Source organism: Hemiscyllium ocellatum, chromosome 1 (assembly GCF_020745735.1).
Source record: "Hemiscyllium ocellatum isolate sHemOce1 chromosome 1, sHemOce1.pat.X.cur, whole genome shotgun sequence".
Taxonomy (NCBI): Eukaryota; Metazoa; Chordata; class Chondrichthyes; order Orectolobiformes; family Hemiscylliidae; genus Hemiscyllium; species Hemiscyllium ocellatum.
Window position 1 is genome coordinate 44,584,514 of NC_083401.1, and position 19,774 is coordinate 44,604,287.

General features: G+C 43.8%; 1 protein-coding gene across 2 annotated transcripts in view; it reads left to right on the top strand.

Moving 5' to 3' along the window:
* c1h18orf54 (chromosome 1 C18orf54 homolog) overlaps positions 1-19,481 on the top strand; it is a 42,449-nt gene extending 22,968 nt beyond the window's left edge. For both annotated transcript variants that reach the window (XM_060829073.1, XM_060829083.1), the window contains 4 exons: positions 4,389-4,494; positions 8,642-8,785; positions 17,110-17,183; positions 19,232-19,481. In XM_060829073.1, coding sequence (XP_060685056.1) covers positions 4,389-4,494; positions 8,642-8,785; positions 17,110-17,183; positions 19,232-19,322 — 415 coding nt within the window. In that variant the 3' untranslated portion in view covers positions 19,323-19,481. The remainder of the gene's footprint in view (positions 1-4,388; positions 4,495-8,641; positions 8,786-17,109; positions 17,184-19,231) is intronic.
* Positions 19,482-19,774: the final 293 nt, after the last annotated feature.

A 19,774-nucleotide genomic window follows, 5' to 3' on the forward strand; every position in this document is an offset into this window, starting at 1 on the left:
GTAGGAGGTTGAGGGATGACCTTATAGAGGTTCATAAAATCATGAGGGGCATAGATAAGGTGAATAACAACGGTCCTTTGCCTAGGGTTGGGGAGTTCAGAATTAGCTGGTATATTTTTATGGTGAAATGAGAAAGATTTTAAAGAGATCTGAGGGGCAACATTTTCGTGCACATATTGGTTCCCATCTGAAATGAACTGCTTGAGGAAGTGGTAGGTACTGGTGCCATTACAACATTCAAAAGACATTTGTGCAGGTACATGAATAGGAAAAGTTTATGATTTGGAGATGCCGGTGTTGGACTGGGGTGTACAAAGTTAAAAATCACACAACACCAGGTTATAGTCCAGCAGGTTTAATTGGAAGCACACTAGCTTTCGGAGCGTCGCTGCTTCATCAGGTGGTAGTAAAGGGCTCAACCCTAACACAGAATTTATCGCAAAAATTTACAGTGTGATGTAACTGCAATTATACATTGAAAAATTGACTGTCTGTTAAGCCTTTCAACTGTTAGAAAAGTTTCACTTCTTTCATGTGTAAATCATAAAACCTTTTTTTAAAAAGTTGCATTCTCAGGTTAGCTGTTGATAATGGTGATAGCTAGACAATATGTTGAAGGTGGTAAAAACAATGGCTGCAGGTGTTGGAAACCAGATTCTGGATCAGTGGTGCTGGAAGAACACAGCAGTTCAGGCAGCGTCCAAGGAGCAGCGATATCGACGTTTCGGGCAAAAGCTGATTTCGCTGCTCCTTGAATGCTGCCTGAACTGCTGTGCTCTTCCAGCATCACTAATCCAGAATATGTTGAAGGTGTTGGCCCCCTGTGTTCTCTGTCTATGCCATGATGTTTAGATTGATTCTAATCTAAAAAGTGAGATAATGGAGTTTTACATGAATTCATGCAGTTTTTGAACTCAGAGGGATATAAGCCAAATGCAGTCAAATTAGACTAGTTTAATTTGGAAAACTTGGGCAGCATGGATGAATTGGACCAAAGAGTCTGTTTCTGTGCTGTATGATTATAAATATACATTTAAATATGTTTCTCTATTTTTGAAGGTTTCTTATGTTTGTAAATGTGCTAAATATGTATGAATTTGAAAATATATTATGCAGTCCAGCAGAGCCATCTGCTGATGAGAAAAGATTTTGCTAATTCTGGTTTGGCAAGCTTAAATATGAAGTAGTAATGAAAACTGCGATACTGAGTTTTGAATTTCAGGTTGTAGTTTTATATATGGCCTCATCCTGCATTTGAATTAATCTCCGTACATAGTGATGCTCTGAAGAATATTTCATTTATAACAATAACATTTTATAGAATTCATAAACTTTTAATGTCTCTTATGACTTGCTGGCTGCATGCACCATCACAGATCATCTTGAACCATACAAAGTGATGCTTCCTTTTTGCATGTCATTGATCTCAGTTTGCGGGAAAGTAAGGATGTTCCAGCAGAAAATGGGCAGAGGGGAGGCAATGCCTAGTGGCTAGACTATTAATCCAGAAACTCGGCTATTGTCTGGGGACTGGGTTCAAATCTCACCATAGCAGTTGGTGAAATTTGAATTCATATAAAATATCTGGAGTTAAGAGTCTAATTAAACAATTGTTGATTGTTGGAAAAACCCATCTGGCTCACTAATGGCCTTCAGGGAAGGAACTCTGCCATCCTATTCTTATTTAACCTACATGTGACTCCATAGCCACAGCAAGGTGGTTGAATATTTGAAAAAAAGTGCCTCTGAAATGGCATAGCAAGCTACTCAATGTATCAGTTGCTACAAAGTCTCACCAAAGAAATGAAACTGGACGGATACCCAGTTATTGACCTTGGCACTGGAAACAATGAAGGCAAAATAAACCCCAGCTGTGTCAATCCAGTAAAGATCCCCGAACTAACATCTGGGCTTAGTGCCAAAATTGGGTGTGCTGACTCAGACTAGTCAATCAACAACCTGACAGTCATACTCACAGATCCATATCTTATAGACAATGTTCCACTATCACCACCCCCTGGATATGTCCTGTCCTACCAGCAGGACAGACCCAGCAGAGGTGGTGGCACAGTGAGATACATGCGGGCTGAACAAAGGTGTTCTTTTAAATAAAACAAAGAACTGTGGATACTGAAAATTTCTGAAACAAAAAACAAAGTGCTGGAAAAATTCAGCATTTCTGGCAGCATCTGTAGAGAGAGAAACAGAATTGAACTTTTGAGTTCAGTGACCCTTCTTCAGAACTGCTGGGTTTCTGTTTTCATTTGAGGTTTTTCTCTTACTTGCTTTCACGCTGAACTGGAAGGTTTAGTTAACACTGCTTCCAATTTCTTCCCATTACATTGTCCATCTCCAACTCTTTCTTTCTTTCTTGATTTGACCGTAAGTTGTAGGTGCAAGTGTAGGGTTTTTGGTCCAGCTCTCAACCATTCAATGAGATCACAGCTGATCTGTTAATCCTCAACTCCACTAGTTAAGAATTTGTCTATCTCAGCAGTGAATATACTTAATGACCCAGCCTCTTAACCTCTCTGTGATAAAGAATTCCACAACGTTCTGGGAGAAATTTCTTATTGTGCAACTCTGAGATTATGCCCTTTGGTCCTTGATTCTCCCAAAGAAAAATCAAACTCTCCATATCTATCCTACCAAGTTCTTTTTATGTTTCAATAAGGTTGCCTCTCATACTTCTAAACTCTAATCACCAGTACCTGTGGGCAACAGTGAAAATTTCTTTGAAGCTTATATAGATAGGTTTGCGGGATATAGATAAGTTGCAGAGTTGGGCAGAAAGGTGGCAGATGGAATTCAATGTAGCTAAGTGTGAAGTCATTCACTTTGGTAGGAGTAACAAGAAGATGGATTACTGGGCTAATGGTAGGCTACTTGGTAGTGTGGATGAGCAGAGGGATCTTGGTGTCCATGTACACAGATCTCTGAAAGTTGCCACCCAGGTAAATAGTGCTGTGAGGAAGGCATATGGTGTACTGGGCTTTATTGGTAGAGGAATTGAGTTCCGGAGTCCTGAGGTCATGTTGCAGTTGTATAAGACTCTGGTGCGGCCTCATCTGGAGTATTGTGTGCAGTTTTGGTCGCCATACTATAGGAAGGATGTGGAGGCATTGGAACGAGTGCAGAGGAGGTTTACCAGGATGTTGCCTGGCATGGTAGGAAGATCATATGAGGAAAGGCTGAGGCACTTGGGCCTGTTCTCATTGGAGAAAAGAAGGTTTAGGGGAGATTTGATAGAAGTGTATAAGATGATTAGGGGTTTAGATAGGGTAGACACTGAGAACCTTTTACCGCTAATGGAGTCAGCTGTTACTAGGGGACACAGCTTTAAATTAAGGGGTGGTAGGTATAGGACACATGTTAGGGGTAGATTCTTTACGCAGCGGGTTGTGAGTTCATGGAATGCCCTGCCAGTAGCAGTGGTGAACTCTCCCTCTTTATGGTCATTTAAGCAGGCATTGGATAGGCATATGGAAGTTATTGGGCTAGTGTAGGTTAGGTAGGATTTGGTCGGCGCAACATCGAGGGCCGAAGGGCCTGTACTGCGCTGTATTTTTCTATGTTCTATGTTCTAACTCTACACTGACTGATGATGCATTTATCTCTCCAACATCAGGCACTCTGCCTCTATTCCTGATGAAGGGCTTTTGCCCGAAACGTCAATTTTCTTGCTCCTCGGATGCTGCCTGAACTGCTGTGCTTTTCCAGCACCACTCTAATCCAGAACCTGGTTTCCAGCATCTGCAGTCCTTGTTTTTACCTACTCTGACTGATGACTCATGTCAGGAGTTAGATAATCAGCTGAAAATGAGCAATCTGGAGGGTGCCAAGAAAAAGCGGGTAACTGGCTTTTTGAGTCAGTCAGCACAAGAATAAGGGGCTGAATAGTTACCTTGAAGGTTTTTTTTAAGCCTAGCTCCCAAAATAAAGACTATCAACTGCATTCATTATGAGCTCATTGACTCCCTTTTGTTATTTTTACCTCCAGTCCTCTTACCTCAGCACTGTATATAAGGACTGTATTCCTTTCTACCACATTTTTTTTTGTCTCTGTGGTGTCTGCTTGTATCATGCAATTTCCTAAATTGGCACTTCCAATATGTCTGTCTTTTTCGTCAGCAGCTGATTTCCCAAATAATGGTTGTCAGGGCTTTTGATTGTGTCTGTTCTATTTCTCACACAACCTGAAAGCGGTGAGGTTTAACTGCATTTGTGCCAGAAATCTGCTGGCAAGGGCCATACAAACAGGAGGATGGCTATTATCCATGAGCACGTCCATCAGCAAAGATCCAGCAACTTTGGAGCTGTACATCTATGATCTGGTCTTCAGCGATGAATTGACTGCTGAATGTCACCTTTTTCTGTTATTGATCTAGCAAATCACCAGTGCCTGTGGGCAACAGTGAAGAAGAATTCTTTGAAGCCTCCAACCCTACTCTGACTGATGACTCATGTCAGGATCCTTTAAATACTGGCCATCAGGTTAGTGTCAAGGGTAGGTCAGACTGTTTCCTCTCTGTGTATAAGGTCATATGGTGGCACATCAAAATGAGGGATGTCGATTCGGGGGAATACTTTCCTGTTTGGGCACAGAGTTGGACAATTCCAGCTCATGGTTAAATACAGAGTAATGCCTCATCTGCTCTAAACATGTCTTTGAGCACAGCATCAGGTGAGTAGTCCCAGTCTTTGAACTGCAATTGCCACTCATCTGCTTAAATTGCTGGTATATCTTCCTCTTACGTTCACAATCCTTATTGAAGTGTAGTAGATTCCCAGCAGATTTTAATGTTGCTTCCTGGATTTCTAAGTAATCAGTGTCGCTTTAGCTATTCTGATTACACACTGGTTGAAATAAGAATATTGAGATTTAACATAATATTCCAGCACTTTAATTGCACTAGTTAGCCTAGAATTGAATTGGTACTTCAGATCTGTGTTCACTGGGGAAGACACAAGCAATCTCCCTGAGGTAACACTGGTTGAAGGACCTGAACTTAAGGGAATTTATTTTTGCCAGGAATTGGTGTTGGAGAGACCGTTAGGTCTGAAGGTTGATAAGTCCCCGGGGCCTGTTGGTCTACATCTCAAGGTACTGAAGGAGGTGGCTGAGAAATCGTGGATGCGTTATTTTCCAGAGTTCGATAGATTCGGGATCAGTTCCTGCGGTTTGGAGGGTGGCTAATGTTGGACCACGTTTTAAGAGAAAGCAGGAAATTATAGACCAGTTAGTCTGACCACAGTGGTGAGAAAGATGCTGGAGTCTGTTATAAAGGATGAAGTTACGACACATCTGGATAGTAGTAACAGGATAGGTCAGAGTCAGCATGGATTTATGAAGGGGAAATCATGCTTGACTAATCTTCTGGAATTTTATGAGGATGTAACCCTGAAGATGGACGAGGGAGATCCAGTAGATAAAGTGTACCTGGACTTTCAGAAAGTTTTTGATAAAGTCCCACATAGGAGGTTAGTGAGCAAAATTAGGGCACATGGTATTGGGGGCAAAGTAATAACTTGGATTGAAAGTTGGTTGGCTGATGGGAAACAAAGAGTAGTGATAAACGGCTCCATTTCGGAATGGCTGGCAGGCAGTGACCAGTGGGGTACCGCAGGGATCAGTACTGGGAGCGCAGTTTTTTACAATATATGTTAATGGTATAGAAGATGGTAACATTAGCAAATTTGCTGATGATACTAAGATGGGTGGCAGGGTGAAATGTGATGAGGATGTTAGGAGATTACAGGGTGACCTGGACAAGTTAGGTGAGTGGTCAGATGCATGGCAGATGCAGTTTAATGTGGACAAATGTATGGTTATCCACTTTGGTGGAAAGAACAGGAAGGCAAATTACTACCTAAATGGAATCAATTTAGGTAAAGGGGCAGTACAAAGAGATCTGGGTGTTCTTGTACACCAGTCAATGAAGGTAAGCATGCAGGTACAGCAGGTAGTGAAGAAGGCTAATAGCATGCTGGCCTCATAACAAGAGGGATTGAGTATAGAAGCAAAGAGGTTCTTCTGCAGCTGTACAGGGCCCTGGTGAGACCACACCTGGAGTACTGTGTGCAGTTCTGGTCTCCAAATTTGAGGAAAGACATTCTGGCTATTGAGGGAGTGCAGCGTAGGTTCACGAGCTCAATTCCTGGAATGGCGGGATTACCTTACACTGCAAGACTGGAGCGACTGGACTTGAGTTTAGAAGACCGAGAGGGGATCTGATGAGACATATAAGATTATTAAAGGATTGGACACTCTGGCAGCAGGAAACATGTTTCCGCTGATGGATGAGTGCCGAACCAGAGGACACAGCTTAAAAATACGGGGTAGACCATTTAGGACAGAGATGAGGCAAAATTTCTTCACCCAGAGAGTGGTGGCTGTGTGGAATGCTCTGCCCCAGAGGACAGTGGAGGCCCAGTCTCTGGATTCATTTAAGAAAGAGTTGGATAGAGCTCTCAAGGATTGTGGAATCAAGGGTTATGGAGATAGGGCAGGAACAGGATACTGATTAAGGATGATCAGCCATGATCATATTGAATGGTGGTGCAGGCTCCAAGGGCAGAATGGCCTACCCCTGCACGTATTGTCTAAATGATCTTTCTGTTTCCTTCATCTCTTGTATCCGTGAACAATCACCGACAACTGGGAAGATTGTGGAAAGGGAACATATGGAGATCCGTTTGAAAAGAGTGATGAAAAATAACAGAACTGCGTCCTGGCAGACAATGGGAAGAAGCGGGTTAATTTTGCCTTAAGAAATTTGGGAAGGTCATAGGGCAGAAGCAGAACCAGCTAAATAGAGAGTGTTTAGTTTTAAGTAAAAGAGATAGTGCTGGAGGAACTCAGCAGGTCTGGCAGCATCTGTGGAGGGAAAAAACAATTAATGTTTTGAGTCCAGTACAACTCTTCAGAACCAATTTTAATTTTGGCTCGGGCCTGTTTTGGGAGAGTGGAGTTTAAAGTGAGCTTGTCACAATTGTTCTTCAGGGTAATCCTAGAAGAGTCTGTGGTTTGACAGAAATATGAGGTCCTGTAGAACTTAGCGTGTTTGTTGACCGAGTTCTTTTAGTTAGCGTCTAAGGTAAGTGATGGATTGAGAGGGTTGGGGGTGTTGCAGATGGCTTGCCCCATCCATTTCGTGTATTTCTATTTCGATACAATCCTGCTTATACAACTAATGTCTGTACACTTCACCAGCAGCCTGATGACATGAGTATTGTTATGTGATTTTAAGTTCTTTCTTTCCAAGTTGACTACACCGGGTACTTGTTTGTATGGGGATGACATTCAGGGGGAGGAAGGGTTTGGTTTCCCATTCCAGCTTTGTACCCCCGAGATTGCAGTTTTCTAGTATTTTACTGAAGTATTGGAATGCTGTTTCAGTCCCCAGCTGCCTTTGGCTGAACTGCAAATGCCACTCACCTGACCACCTCGCTAATATGCCTTCCACTTAGTTTCACAATCCTTATTGCAGTGTGGTAGATTCCCAGCAGATTTTAATGTTGGCTTCCTGAATTTCTAAGTAACCAGTGTCACTTGAGTTGTTGTGGTTACATGTTGGTTGAAGTAAGAATATTGAGATTAGAAATATTATTTCAATCCTTTAGTCTAGTTCAGTACAATTCTGGTCCATCTTGATTGTGTAATGATCCATTTCAAATTGTGGTATCAATAATTAAAAAGGCGATTAAATGAGGGATTGGAAGAAGTGTCTAAGCTGGGAGTAGTTAACGTGGAATTCTCTGCCATATATAATGACTTACTATCAGTCCCAAAGTACTTATATAAGGAAATCAGACAGTTGCTGAAAGATAATGGAAGATGATCAGGTCTGGAGAGCAAGCAGGCAAGTGAGGCTGAAAAAGTTTCGTTACTGGAGGTCAGGTGACCAACCTAATGGTCTGATTTTGTGTGATAACCAGGAAACAAATTTAGATTTAAAACAGATGCAGTGTTAATTTTCCCGGTGAAAATATATATTATTTCATTGAAGCTTAAGGACTCAGAAAGCAGGCTGCCATTACCAATTATGTATAAAGGAATGAATATGTAAGCCTTTGAATCATACAATATGATTTGTGGGCGGCACGGTGGCACAGTGGTTAGCACTGCTGCCTCACAGCGCCTGAGACCCGGGTTCAATTTCCGACTCAGGCGACTGACTGTGTGGAGTTTGCATGTTCTCCCCGTGTCAGCGTGGGTTTCCTCCGGGTGCTCCTGTTTCCTCCCACAGTCCAAAGATGTGCGGGTCAGGTGAATTGGCCATGCTAAATTGCCCATAGTGTTAGGTAAGGGGTAAATGTAGGGGTATGGGTGGGTTTTGCTTCGGCGGGTCGGTGTGGACTTGTTGGGCCGAAGGGCCTGTTTCCACACTGTAAATCTAATCTAAATCTAATCTAAATATGAAAGAAAAACCCCAAATATTGCAAATGTGAAATAAAAACTGGCAATAAGCTGGAGGCCAGACAGCATCTGAAAGGGAAAGATTGGGTCACGTCTTTTCTTACGTGGCACCTTGGCTTTCTGTTTCAGATGGAGGCATCATCAATGTTTGAAATACAAAGCAGTAAACCTTTCCTTTCTTTCAGGATTTCCACTTTGATGCTTTGCTGTTTTAAATTTTAGCGGAACCATTCTGGTTCCTCAGGAATTTCAGGAGGAAAGCACCATGGTCCAGTTGAAGCACTGAAACAGATGCTGTTCAGCTTACAAACAGTGCAGCAGAGTTTCGATGATGAAGACACAGAAGAAAGCAAAGAAATTGGGAAGGTAAACAATTTCTGGTCTAACGACCGCATTTGGAGTAATGCATTCCAGGTGGAGATAAGATCACCTTAATCCTTCCCAAACTATTTGGTTCAAGAATCTCTTTTGAATGGATTAGCAATCACCACCCTCCGATATAAACTATGGACTGGATCTCATATTTTGTGGCCAAGTCTGAGTTGTGTTGAAGTTTGGATTTTTTTTTACTGTGACATTTTTTTTTGCTGCATCCTATCAAACTTGCCAATGTTGAGCTTGAGTATTGTTAGAGCTATGTTCATCTAAACAAATGGGAAGCATTTCATCACATTCCTGATTTAGATGGTGGACAGGCTTTGGGGAGCCAGGAGAGTAGTTCCTGACTGCTGATTCCCTAATCTCTGACCTGCTATTGTAGCCACTGTATTTATATGATGAGTTCAGTTCAATTTCTGGTCAATGGTAACCCCCTAAGATACTAAGAGTGAGGATTCAGTGATGGCAGATTAATCGAATGTCAAGAAATGATTCTCTCTTGGTGTAACTGATCATTGCCGGGTACTTAAGTGGTGTGGATGTTACTTGCCATTTGTCAGCCCTCGCCTGGTCATTGTTAGGGCCTTACCACATTTGGACATGGACTGTTTCAGTTAATGAGAAGCTGTGAATGGTGCTGAACACCATCAATGACAATTGTTTCATTTTGCTAGCGGCACAGGTTAGAATGATTAAGCGGGAATTGAACTTATCCTGCAGGTGCATGGTGGTTAGCACCACTGTCTCACAGCGTGAGGGACCTGGGTTCGATTCCACTCCCCGATGACTGTGTGAAGTTTGCAATTTCTCCCTGTGTCTGCGTGGGACCCGGCTGGGTGCTCCGGTTTCTTCCCACAGTCCAAAGGTCTGCAGGTTAGTTGGGTTGGCCATGCTAAATTATCCATAACGTTCAGGGATGTGTAGGTTAAGCTGGGTTATCCGTGGAAAATGCAGGGTTACAGGGATAGATTAGTGGAATGCTGTTTGGAGGGTTGATGTGGACTCACTGGGTCGAATGGCCTGTTTCAACATTGTAGGGATTGTATGGAATTGTTTTGTGGATTGACCATACCTGGGCAATTTTCGAACATTGTCAGGATGGTATCACTATACTGGACCAGCTTGGCTCATAGTGCAGCCACATCTGGAACATACGTCTTCTAAAGAAGGGTCACTGGACCCAAAACATTAACTCTGTTTTCTCTCCACAGAGTAGGGTTTCACCAGCAATTTCTGTTTATATCTTCTATATTATTGCTGGAATGTTGTCAAGGACCATTGCAATAAAGAATATTTTATGAGTCTTAAACAAAATTAGACTTGATTTTGAGCAAACGATTGATTTCATTAAGCAGCTAATGTGATAACTGTGTGCCAGAGCTGAGAGATTTGATCGGTATTCCTGGAGTGATCCAGCTTCACTGCTACTAATTCCATTCACTACCTGTCTCATTACTGCCTCTGATCTTAATGATTGCCAAAGTATACAGTCTCTGACCCTAATGTGTTCTTTCACTTGGCTCAAATCACTGCAGTTAGGTCTTGGATTTCATTTCTTCTTGTCGTTTCAAAGTTTTAACACTCAAGCTGAGTGTCAGGTAGATGCTGCTGCTTGATTTATGGTAAGGCAATAGAGGGGGCCCAGAGGTGAGAGGGGTGGGGACGGACCCTCCCTCCCCTGTCTACCTTCTCCCTCACTCGCCAACAGCTCTCGAACCTCCCTACTCCAACTCCAGTGGTTTCCTGATCCTGATCTCCTCCTCCCCTCCCCTCCACCCTGTGATTTAAAGCCGTTCATAGCACAAACACAGCAGGGTCAGCAAATGCAGCCTTAACATAGCATCTACTCTTTCAATATATCTGTTACATGCTTCGTGTCAAGAATTCAACACAAGTTCTGTTTAGAAACGTATTGGCATTTCTCCTTCTGTCTCTCTGACCTTGGGACACGAGCAAGCAACAAGTTCATAGAGTCTCCAGATGCTTCATGATCCTTATTTAATAAACGTTGGTTCTGAAATTTACAAATAGATGAGGTGAATAGACAAAACTGTGGCAGGTTAAGTTCAATGTAAGCAAGTGAGAGGTTATCTGTATTGGACTGACAAAAGATAGATCTGAATAGTATGAGGTTAAGTACAGTAGATATCCAAAGGGACGTGGGAGTTGGTCTTTAAATTGTCAAGAGCAGGTCCAGAAAATAATCTAAAAGCTGATAGAATGCTGGCCTCGATATCTACAGGACTGGGGTTTAAGAAGTGATGCCAAAGTTCCCAAAACCAATACAAAACCCTGATTAGATCCCATTTGGAGTACTGTGAGCGCACCTGGGTACCACTCCTTAGGAAGGAGTATCAGCCTCAGGGAATACAATGTAAGTTTACAAGAATGGCACCTGAAATTCAGGGATTAAGTTATGAGGTGCAATGTAACCAATTAAATCCATTTTCACTCAAATTTAGAAGATTAGTGGGTGATCTGATCAATACCTTCAAGAGATCAACAGGAGGAGAGGGTAATAAAGATAAACGATTTCCACTGGTTGGCGATTCTAGAACTGGGGGCATAGTCTGGGGATTAAGGCCAAACCATTCAGGAGACCAATGGGAAGCAGTTCTACACATCCAGGATGTAGAGGTTTGGAACTCTCATCCATTATGGCAGTTGATACTGGATCAGTTGCTAATTTTAAATCTGAGATAGATGTGTTTTTGTTAATCACTGGAATTACAGGTTATAGTAGGGAATTTTAACTTTCCAAACATTAACTGGGACTGCCATTGTGTTAAGAGTTTAAATTAAGTGTGTACAAGAAAATGTTCTGATTCAGTATGTGGATGTACCTGCTAGAGAAGGTGCAAAAATAAGGCAGGGGAGATGACTGAGGTGTCAGTGGGGGAGCATTTTGGGGCCAGTGACCATAATTCTATTAGTTTTAAAATAGTGATGCAAAATGACAGACCAGATCTAAAAGTTGAAGTTCTAAACTGGAGGAAGGCTAATTTTGATGATATTAGGCAAGATTTTTCAAAAGAGTAAAAAATGAGGTCTGCAGATGCTGGAGATCACAGCTGAAAATGTATTGCTGGTCAAAGCACAGCAGGCCAGGCAGCATCTCAGGAATAGAGAATTCGACGTTTCGAGCATAAGCCCTTCATCAGGAATGAGAGAGAGAGCGCCAAGCCGGCTGAGATAAAAGGTAGGGAGGAGGGACTAGGGGGAGGGGCGATGGAGGTGGGATAGGTGGAAGGAGGTCAAGGTGAGGGTGATAGGCCGGAGTGGGGTGGGGGCGGAGAGGTCAGGAAGAAGATTGCAGGTTAGGAGGGCGGTGCTGAGTTGAGGGAACCGACTGAGACAAGGTGGGGGGAGGGGAAATGAGGAAACTGGAGAAATCTGAATTCATACCTTGTGGTTGGAGGGTTCCCAGGCGGAAGATGAGGCGCTCCTCCTCCAGCCGTCGTGTTGTTATGTTCTGCCGGTGGAGGAGTCCAAGGACCTGCATGTCCTCGGTGGAGTGGGAGGGAGAGTTAAAGTGTTGAGCCACGGGGTGATTGGGTTGGTTGGTCCGGGCATCCCTGAGGTGTTCTCTGAAGCATTCCGTAAGTAAGCGGCCTGTCTCACCAATATAGAGGAGGCCACATCGGGTGCAGCGGATGCAATAGATGATGTGTGTGGAGGTACAGGTGAACTTGTGGCGGATATGGAAGGATCCCTTGGGGCCTTGGAGGGAAGTGAGTGTGGAGGTGTGGGCGCAAGTTTTACATTTCCTGCGGTTGCAGGGGAAGGTGCCGGGGGTGGAGGTTGGGTTGGTGGGGGGTGTGGATCTGACGAGGGAGTCACGAAGGGAGTGGTCCTTGCGGAACGCTGATAGGGGAGGGGAGGGAAATATATCCTTGGTGGTGGGGTCCGTTTGGAGGTGGCGGAAATGACGGCGGATGATACGTTGTATGTGGAGGTTGGTGGGGTGGCAGGTGAGAACCAGTGGGGTTCTGTCTTGGTGGTGGTTGGAGGAGCGGGGCTCAAGGGCGGAGGAGCGGGAAGTGGAGGAGATGCGGTGGAGGGCATCGTCGATCACGTCTGGGGGGAATCTGCGGTCCTTGAAGAAGGAGGCCATCTGGGCTGTGCGGTGTTGGAACTGGTCCTCCTGGGAGCAGATGCGGCGGAGACAAAGGAATTGGGAATATGGAATGGCGTTTTTGCAGGGGGCAGGGTGGGAGGAGGTGTAGTCCAGGTAGCTGTGGGAGTCAGTCGGTTTATAATAGATGTCTGTGTTGAGTCGGTCGCCCAAGATAGAGATGGAAAGGTCTAGGAAGGGGAGGGTTTTCGGGATGGAAGGTGTTAGTAAAGTTGATGAACTGTTCAACCTCCTCGTGGGAGCACGAGGCAGCGCTGATACAGTCATCGATGTAGCGACCTGAAATTCACCTGGACTGTCTCAGACTCCTCCCTCCCCTTCCTAGACCTTTCCATCTCTATCTCGGGCGACCGACTCAACACAGACATCTATTATAAACCGACTGACTCCCACAGCTACCTGGACTACACCTCCTCCCACCCTGCCCCCTGCAAAAACGCTATCCCATATTCCCAATTCCTTTGTCTCTGCCGCATCTGCTCCCAGGAGGACCAGTTCCAACACCGCACAGCCCAGATGGCCTCCTTCTTCAAGGACCGCAGATTCCCCCCAGACGTGATCGACGATGCCCTCCACCGCATCTCCTCCACTTCCCGCTCCTCCGCCCTTGAGCCCCGCTCCTCCAACCGCCACCAAGACAGAACCCCACTGGTTCTCACCTACCACCCCACCAACCTCCGCATACAACGTATCATCCGCCGTCATTTCCGCCACCTCCAAACGGACCCCACCACCAAGGATATATTTCCCTCCCCTCCCCTATCAGCATTCCGCAAGGACCACTCCCTTCGTGACTCCCTCGTCAGATCCACACCCCCCACCAACCCAACCTCCACCCCCGGCACCTTCCCCTGCAACCGCAGGAAATGTAAAACTTGCGCCCACACCTCCACACTCACTTCCCTCCAAGGCCCCAAGGGATCCTTCCATATCCGCCACAAGTTCACCTGTACCTCCACACACATCATCTATTGCATCCGCTGCACCCGATGTGGCCTCCTCTATATTGGTGAGACAGGCCGCTTACTTGCGGAACGCTTCAGAGAACACCTCAGGGACGCCCGGACCAACCAACCCAACCACCCCGTGGCTCAACACTTTAACTCTCCCTCCCACTCCACCGAGGACATGCAGGTCCTTGGACTCCTCCACCGGCAGAACATAACAACACGACGGCTGGAGGAGGAGCGCCTCATCTTCCGCCTGGGAACCCTCCAACCACAAGGTATGAATTCAGATTTCTCCAGTTTCCTCATTTCCCCTCCCCCCACCTTGTCTCAGTCGGTTCCCTCAACTCAGCACCGCCCTCCTAACCTGCAATCTTCTTCCTGACCTCTCCGCCCCCACCCCACTCCGGCTTATCACCCTCACCTTGACCTCCTTCCACCTATCCCACTCCATCGCCCCTCCCCCAAGTCCCTCCTCCCTACCTTTTATCTTAGCCTGCTTGGCTACTCTCTCTCATTCCTGATGAAGGGCTTATGCTCGAAACGTCGAATTCTCTATTCCTAAGATTTTTCAAAAGCTGATTGGGGCCAGATGTCCGCAGATAAAGGGATGGCTAGAAAATGAGTAGCCTTCAGGAATGAGATAATGAGAGTTCAGAGACAGTATATTCCTGTTAGGGTGAAAGAAAGGCTGATAGGTGGAGGGAATGCTGGATGACTAAAGAAATTGAGGGTTTGGCTTAAAAAAAAGGAAGCATATGTCAGGTATAGACAGGATGGATCAAGTGAATCCTTAGAAGAGTATAAAGGCAGCAGGAGTATACTTAAGAGGGAAATCAGGAGGGCAAAAAGGGGGACATGAGCTAGCTTTGGCAAATAAGCTTAAGGAGGATGCAAAGGAATTTTACAAATGCATTAAGGACAAAAGGGTAACTAGGGAGAGAATAGGGCCCCTCAAAGATCAGCAAGGCAGCGTTTGAGTGGAGTTGCAGGAGATGAGGGAGATATTAAACAAGTATTTTGCATCTGTGTTTACTGTGGAAAAGGGCATAGAAGATATAGAATGTAGAGAAATAGATGGTGACATCTTGCAAAATGTCCAGTTTACAGAGGAGGAAGTGCTGGATGTCTTGAAACACACAAAAGTGAATAAATCCCCAGGTGTTGATCGGGTGTACCCTAGAGCTCTGTGGGAAGATAGAGAAGTGATTGCTGATGTTTTTTTGAGGAAGTAACAAAGAGGATTGATGAGGGCAGAGTGGTGAACATGATCTATATGGGCTTCAGCAAGGCGTTCGACAAGATTCACTATGACAGACTGGTTAACAAGGTTGGATCTCATGGAATACAGGAGCACTAGCCATTTGGATACAGAACTGGCTCAAAAGTAGATGACAGAGGGTGGCAGAGGGTTGTTTTTCGGACTGGAGGCCTGTGACCAGTTGAGTGCCACAAGGATCGGTGCTAGGTCCACTACTTTTTGTCATTTATATAAATGATTTGGATGTGAACATAGGAGGTATACTTAATAAGTTTGCAGATGACACCAAAATTGGAGGTGTAGTGGACAGCGAAGAAGGTTACCTCAGATTACAATGGGAACTTGATCAGATGGGCCAATGGGCTGAGGAGTGATAGATGGAATTTAATTTAGATAAATACGAGATATTGCATTTTGGGAAAGCAAATCTTAGCAGGACCTATACACTTAATAGTAAAGTTCTAGGGAGTGTTGCTGAACAAAGAGACCTTGAAATGCAGGTTCATAGCTCCTTGAAAGTAGAGTCACAGGTAGATAGAATAGTGAAGAAGGCGTTTGGTATGCTTTCATTTATTGGTCAGAGAATTGAGTATAGGAGTTGGGAGGTCATGTTGCAGCTGTACGGGACATTGGTTAGGCCACTGTGGAATATTGCGTACAATTCTGCTCTCTTTCCTATTGGAAAGATGTTGTGAAACTTGAAAGGGTTCAGAAAAGGTTTACAAGGATGTTGCCATGATTGGAGGATTTGAGCTGTAGGGAGAGGCTGAATAGTCTGGAGCTGCTTTCCTTGGAGTGTTGGAGGCTGAGGGGTGACCTTATAGAGGTTTTAAAATGATGAGGTGTATGGATAGGATAAATGAACAAAGTCTTTTCCCTGGGGTGGAGGAGTCCAGAACTAGAAGGCGTAGGTTTAGGGTGAGACAGGAAAAGTTTAAAAGGGACCTAAGGTGCAACTTTTTCACAAACAGGGTGGTGTATGTGTGGAATGAGCTGCCAGAGGATGTGCTGGAGGCTGGTACAATTACAACATTTAAAAGGCATCTGGATGGGTATATGAATAGGAAGAGTTTAGAGGGATATGGGCCAAGTGCTGGCAAAAGGGACTAGATTATGTTAAGACATCTAGTCGGCGTGGACAGGTTGAGGTCTGTTCCGTGCTGTACGACTCTGACTCTATCTGAGCCAAAGACAGGTATATGGATTTAGAGCATAGATCAGCACTACTGTTCCTATATATATTAATCATAAACTTGCATGTTACTAAAATAGGAACTGATACAAATATAACACTTTGCATTTTGAATATGCAATACATAAGTGGCAAACAGCAGCACTTTGCAAAAACAACGAAGTGTCAGGGGACAATCGGGGAGTCAGTTCAGATCTCAGTGGTCTTCACCATTACCAGTTTAAACTGTGCTCTGGTAAGTCACAGTTGTATTGAAAGGGAAGGAATGTGCGTATATAAGTTAAGATTTGACAGAGAAACTGGCAGACAATTATCATCCCTGTCAGGATAAGTAACTGTCAGGCAATGTTTCAAAGGTGTATGTGCGAGAGACTGCAGAGGAGATGAAAGAGTGAAGGCGGTGAGTTGAGGGCTGCATGTCCTTCACCACCCTGCCAGACCTCACCAGGGCATTGAGCTGGACACCTATCCGGGGTGCCACTTTATGTCAGCTCAACTCCTCCGCACGCTCCACCCGAGTACGTTGGCTGAGGCTGATTGACGTCCTCCTACCATTTCTTGGGAGGTTCTCAAATCCCACCCAGGAGTGTCATCAAGAATCTTGGGTACACGGGCAAACATTAACGAGAAAGAAAAGTGACTGAGCTTTTTACTGGCAGTTAGCTGACTTCCAAACACCCATCTGTCTCTGAAGGTATTTTTAATATGTAGCACCTATAATTGTGGTTACATTTGCAATGTTATATGTTCATTGAATAAATATCTTCTTCTGAATAGATATCTGAACGCATGATGTCTCAGACGCTGAGCTTGGATTTTGAGGAGGCATCTGGCAGCAGATCATTACAAAGGTAATCTGATAGGAAATGTGCTCTAATCTGCAGATATAATGTTAGTTCCAGCAAGGCCACTATCAATGGGACCAGAAGTATGTTGTTGGCTAACGCATTGAGTGCTACATTGTGATCTTGCAATTGGCTAAACCTTAATTTCTACATAGAATCATTCATTCGCCATCCTTTTGCGTATCGCCGTACATTGACGGCTGGTCAAGAATTTACTCAATGTTTTAAAAAGTTCTGTTCCATGCCACTCACCATCCAGACTTGGAAATATATCTACCTACTTCAAATACATAGCAGCAGATCAAGAAAGTAGTTCACTACCTTCTCAAAGGGTATCTAGGGCTGCAACATAACTGCTGGCACAGCCAGTGACACTCCCATCCAGTGAGCGAATTAAAAATAAATATATTCCTCAGGTTAACAAAGCCAAGACCTAATTAACTGGCCATTTTTCTTATTGGTTTTGTGGGGTTGTACTTCTTGAATAGAGGGTGCTGCTGAGAAGGATTCTGAGAGGAGTTGTCTTAGTCACTGACGAGGAGCAAATAAAAGTAAAGCAAGCTATAACGGAGCTGCCATTTTTAGAGCAGCCATTTTGAGAAGGGCTCCTTTGTGGTGGAAATGCTGCTGGAGGTTTAAGTTGGACCAAAGGGTCTGTTTTCATACTGTACATCTCTATGACTCTATTATGTGTCTAGTTCTGTATTCTTACTATTCTAAAAAATTCTTCCCATGTTTACCAGTTCTGGTCTGATTTGTAGTGCTAAGCCTGAACTCACCATAAGCAGAAACATTTTTATTATGTCTACCCAATTAGGCGTCTTTAAGATACTGAAGTATTTATTTGATCATCCCTAAGCCTTTGCTCTGACAGAGGCAACAACACTTTCCTGTTCTATCTTTTTACTCTTTGAAATCTTGGATGTTATTTATTCATCAAAATTAAAGTTGTTTCTTATGTTCAAATGCCTACCTTCCCTTTTGTATAATATATCTGAATTGTTGGCATAATTCTAGTGTTGTGATTAAGGAGAAATAAGTTTATCATCAATAGTTGTTGATTTTCTCCCTTTAAGAACAAAGAGACTTTGGTGTGCAGGTTCATACTTCTTTGGAAATGAAGTTGCAGGTCGATAGGATAGCGAAGGTGATGTTTGGAATGTTTGCCTTTATTGGACAGAGCATTGAGTACAGGAGTTGCGAGATCATGTTGCAGCTGTACAGGATATTGGTTAGGCCAGTTTTGGAATTTTGTGTGCAATTTTGGCCAATTGCAATTTTCCCTTCTATAGGAAAGATGTTGTGAATCTTGAAAAGGTTCAGAAAAGATTTACAAGGATGTTGCCAGGGTTGGAGGATTTAAGCTACAGGGAGATGCTGAACAGGCTGGGGCTATTTTCCCTGGACTTCGGAGGCTGAGGGGTGACCTCATAGAAGTTTATAAAATGATGAGGGGCATGGATAGGATAACCAGACATAGTCTTTTCCCTGGGGTGGAGAAGTCCAGAACAAGAGGTTTAGGGTGGGAGAGGAAAAGTTTAAAAGGGACCTTAGATGCAACTTTTTCACATAGAGGGTGGTACATGTATGAAATGAGCTACCCGAGGAAATGGTGGAAGCTGGTACAATTACAACATTTAAAAGGCATCTGGATGGGTATATGAATAGGAAGGGTTTGGAGGGATATGGGCCAAGTGCTGGCAAAGGAGACATCTATGTGACTAATTATGAGCCAATTGCAAGTGCTACAGGTTTCAGAAAATGCTACATGATTGTCAACTAATATTTACTGAATTATATAGACTTTGGGGCATGTCTAAATAATTCGTGTTTATATTGTCTTACATGATGACAAATTTTGTAAATACGTCAAGAAAATCTGCAAAATCAACTGAATAAACATTTGGGATTAAGTTGACAAAAGGAGGGACTGTGGCAGAAGGGTATGTGTTAGTCAGTAGCATTTCAACTCCAATCTGGTTTGTATGAATGGAACCAAACTCCTAACTGTCTGTGTGATGGGTAGCAACTGCTAATTGTTTTTCTTCCACCAGAGCATTGAACCACTTAAAACACCTGAAGGAACTTGTCGATGATATTGGTGCCAAGATGGAAAAGGAAGCAGAGGGTCAGCAACATGAATGATCAGCAATTGGAGAAACTATTCTTAAATTCTATTAGCTAGTGCAATGTAATAAAATAACATTTTATGTTTAATTGAAAAATGCATTATCAAGATGTGCTGACATGTTGGTGAAGATTTCCTTCTAATGGCAGAATATAAATGATTGCATTTATGAACCATATTTGAGTCAATTGTTTATGTTTGCTTGTTTGTGACTATTGTGGTTTAAGGCTACTCTCTTGGGTCAACAGCAGAGTCTGTGGTTTTTGCAAGGTTTGTGAAGGTTTGTAGCTCTGCAGCAAAGACGTGCCAGAAAATTCCTAGAGGCCTGGCACTCCAACCACAACGCCATAAACAAACACATAGGTCTCGATACCATCTATGAACCCCTCAGAAAACAAACAGGAAATGACATCATCACAAACCCTAGGAACCCCATCCAGGACAAACATATAAATAGAAAGCAGGAGAC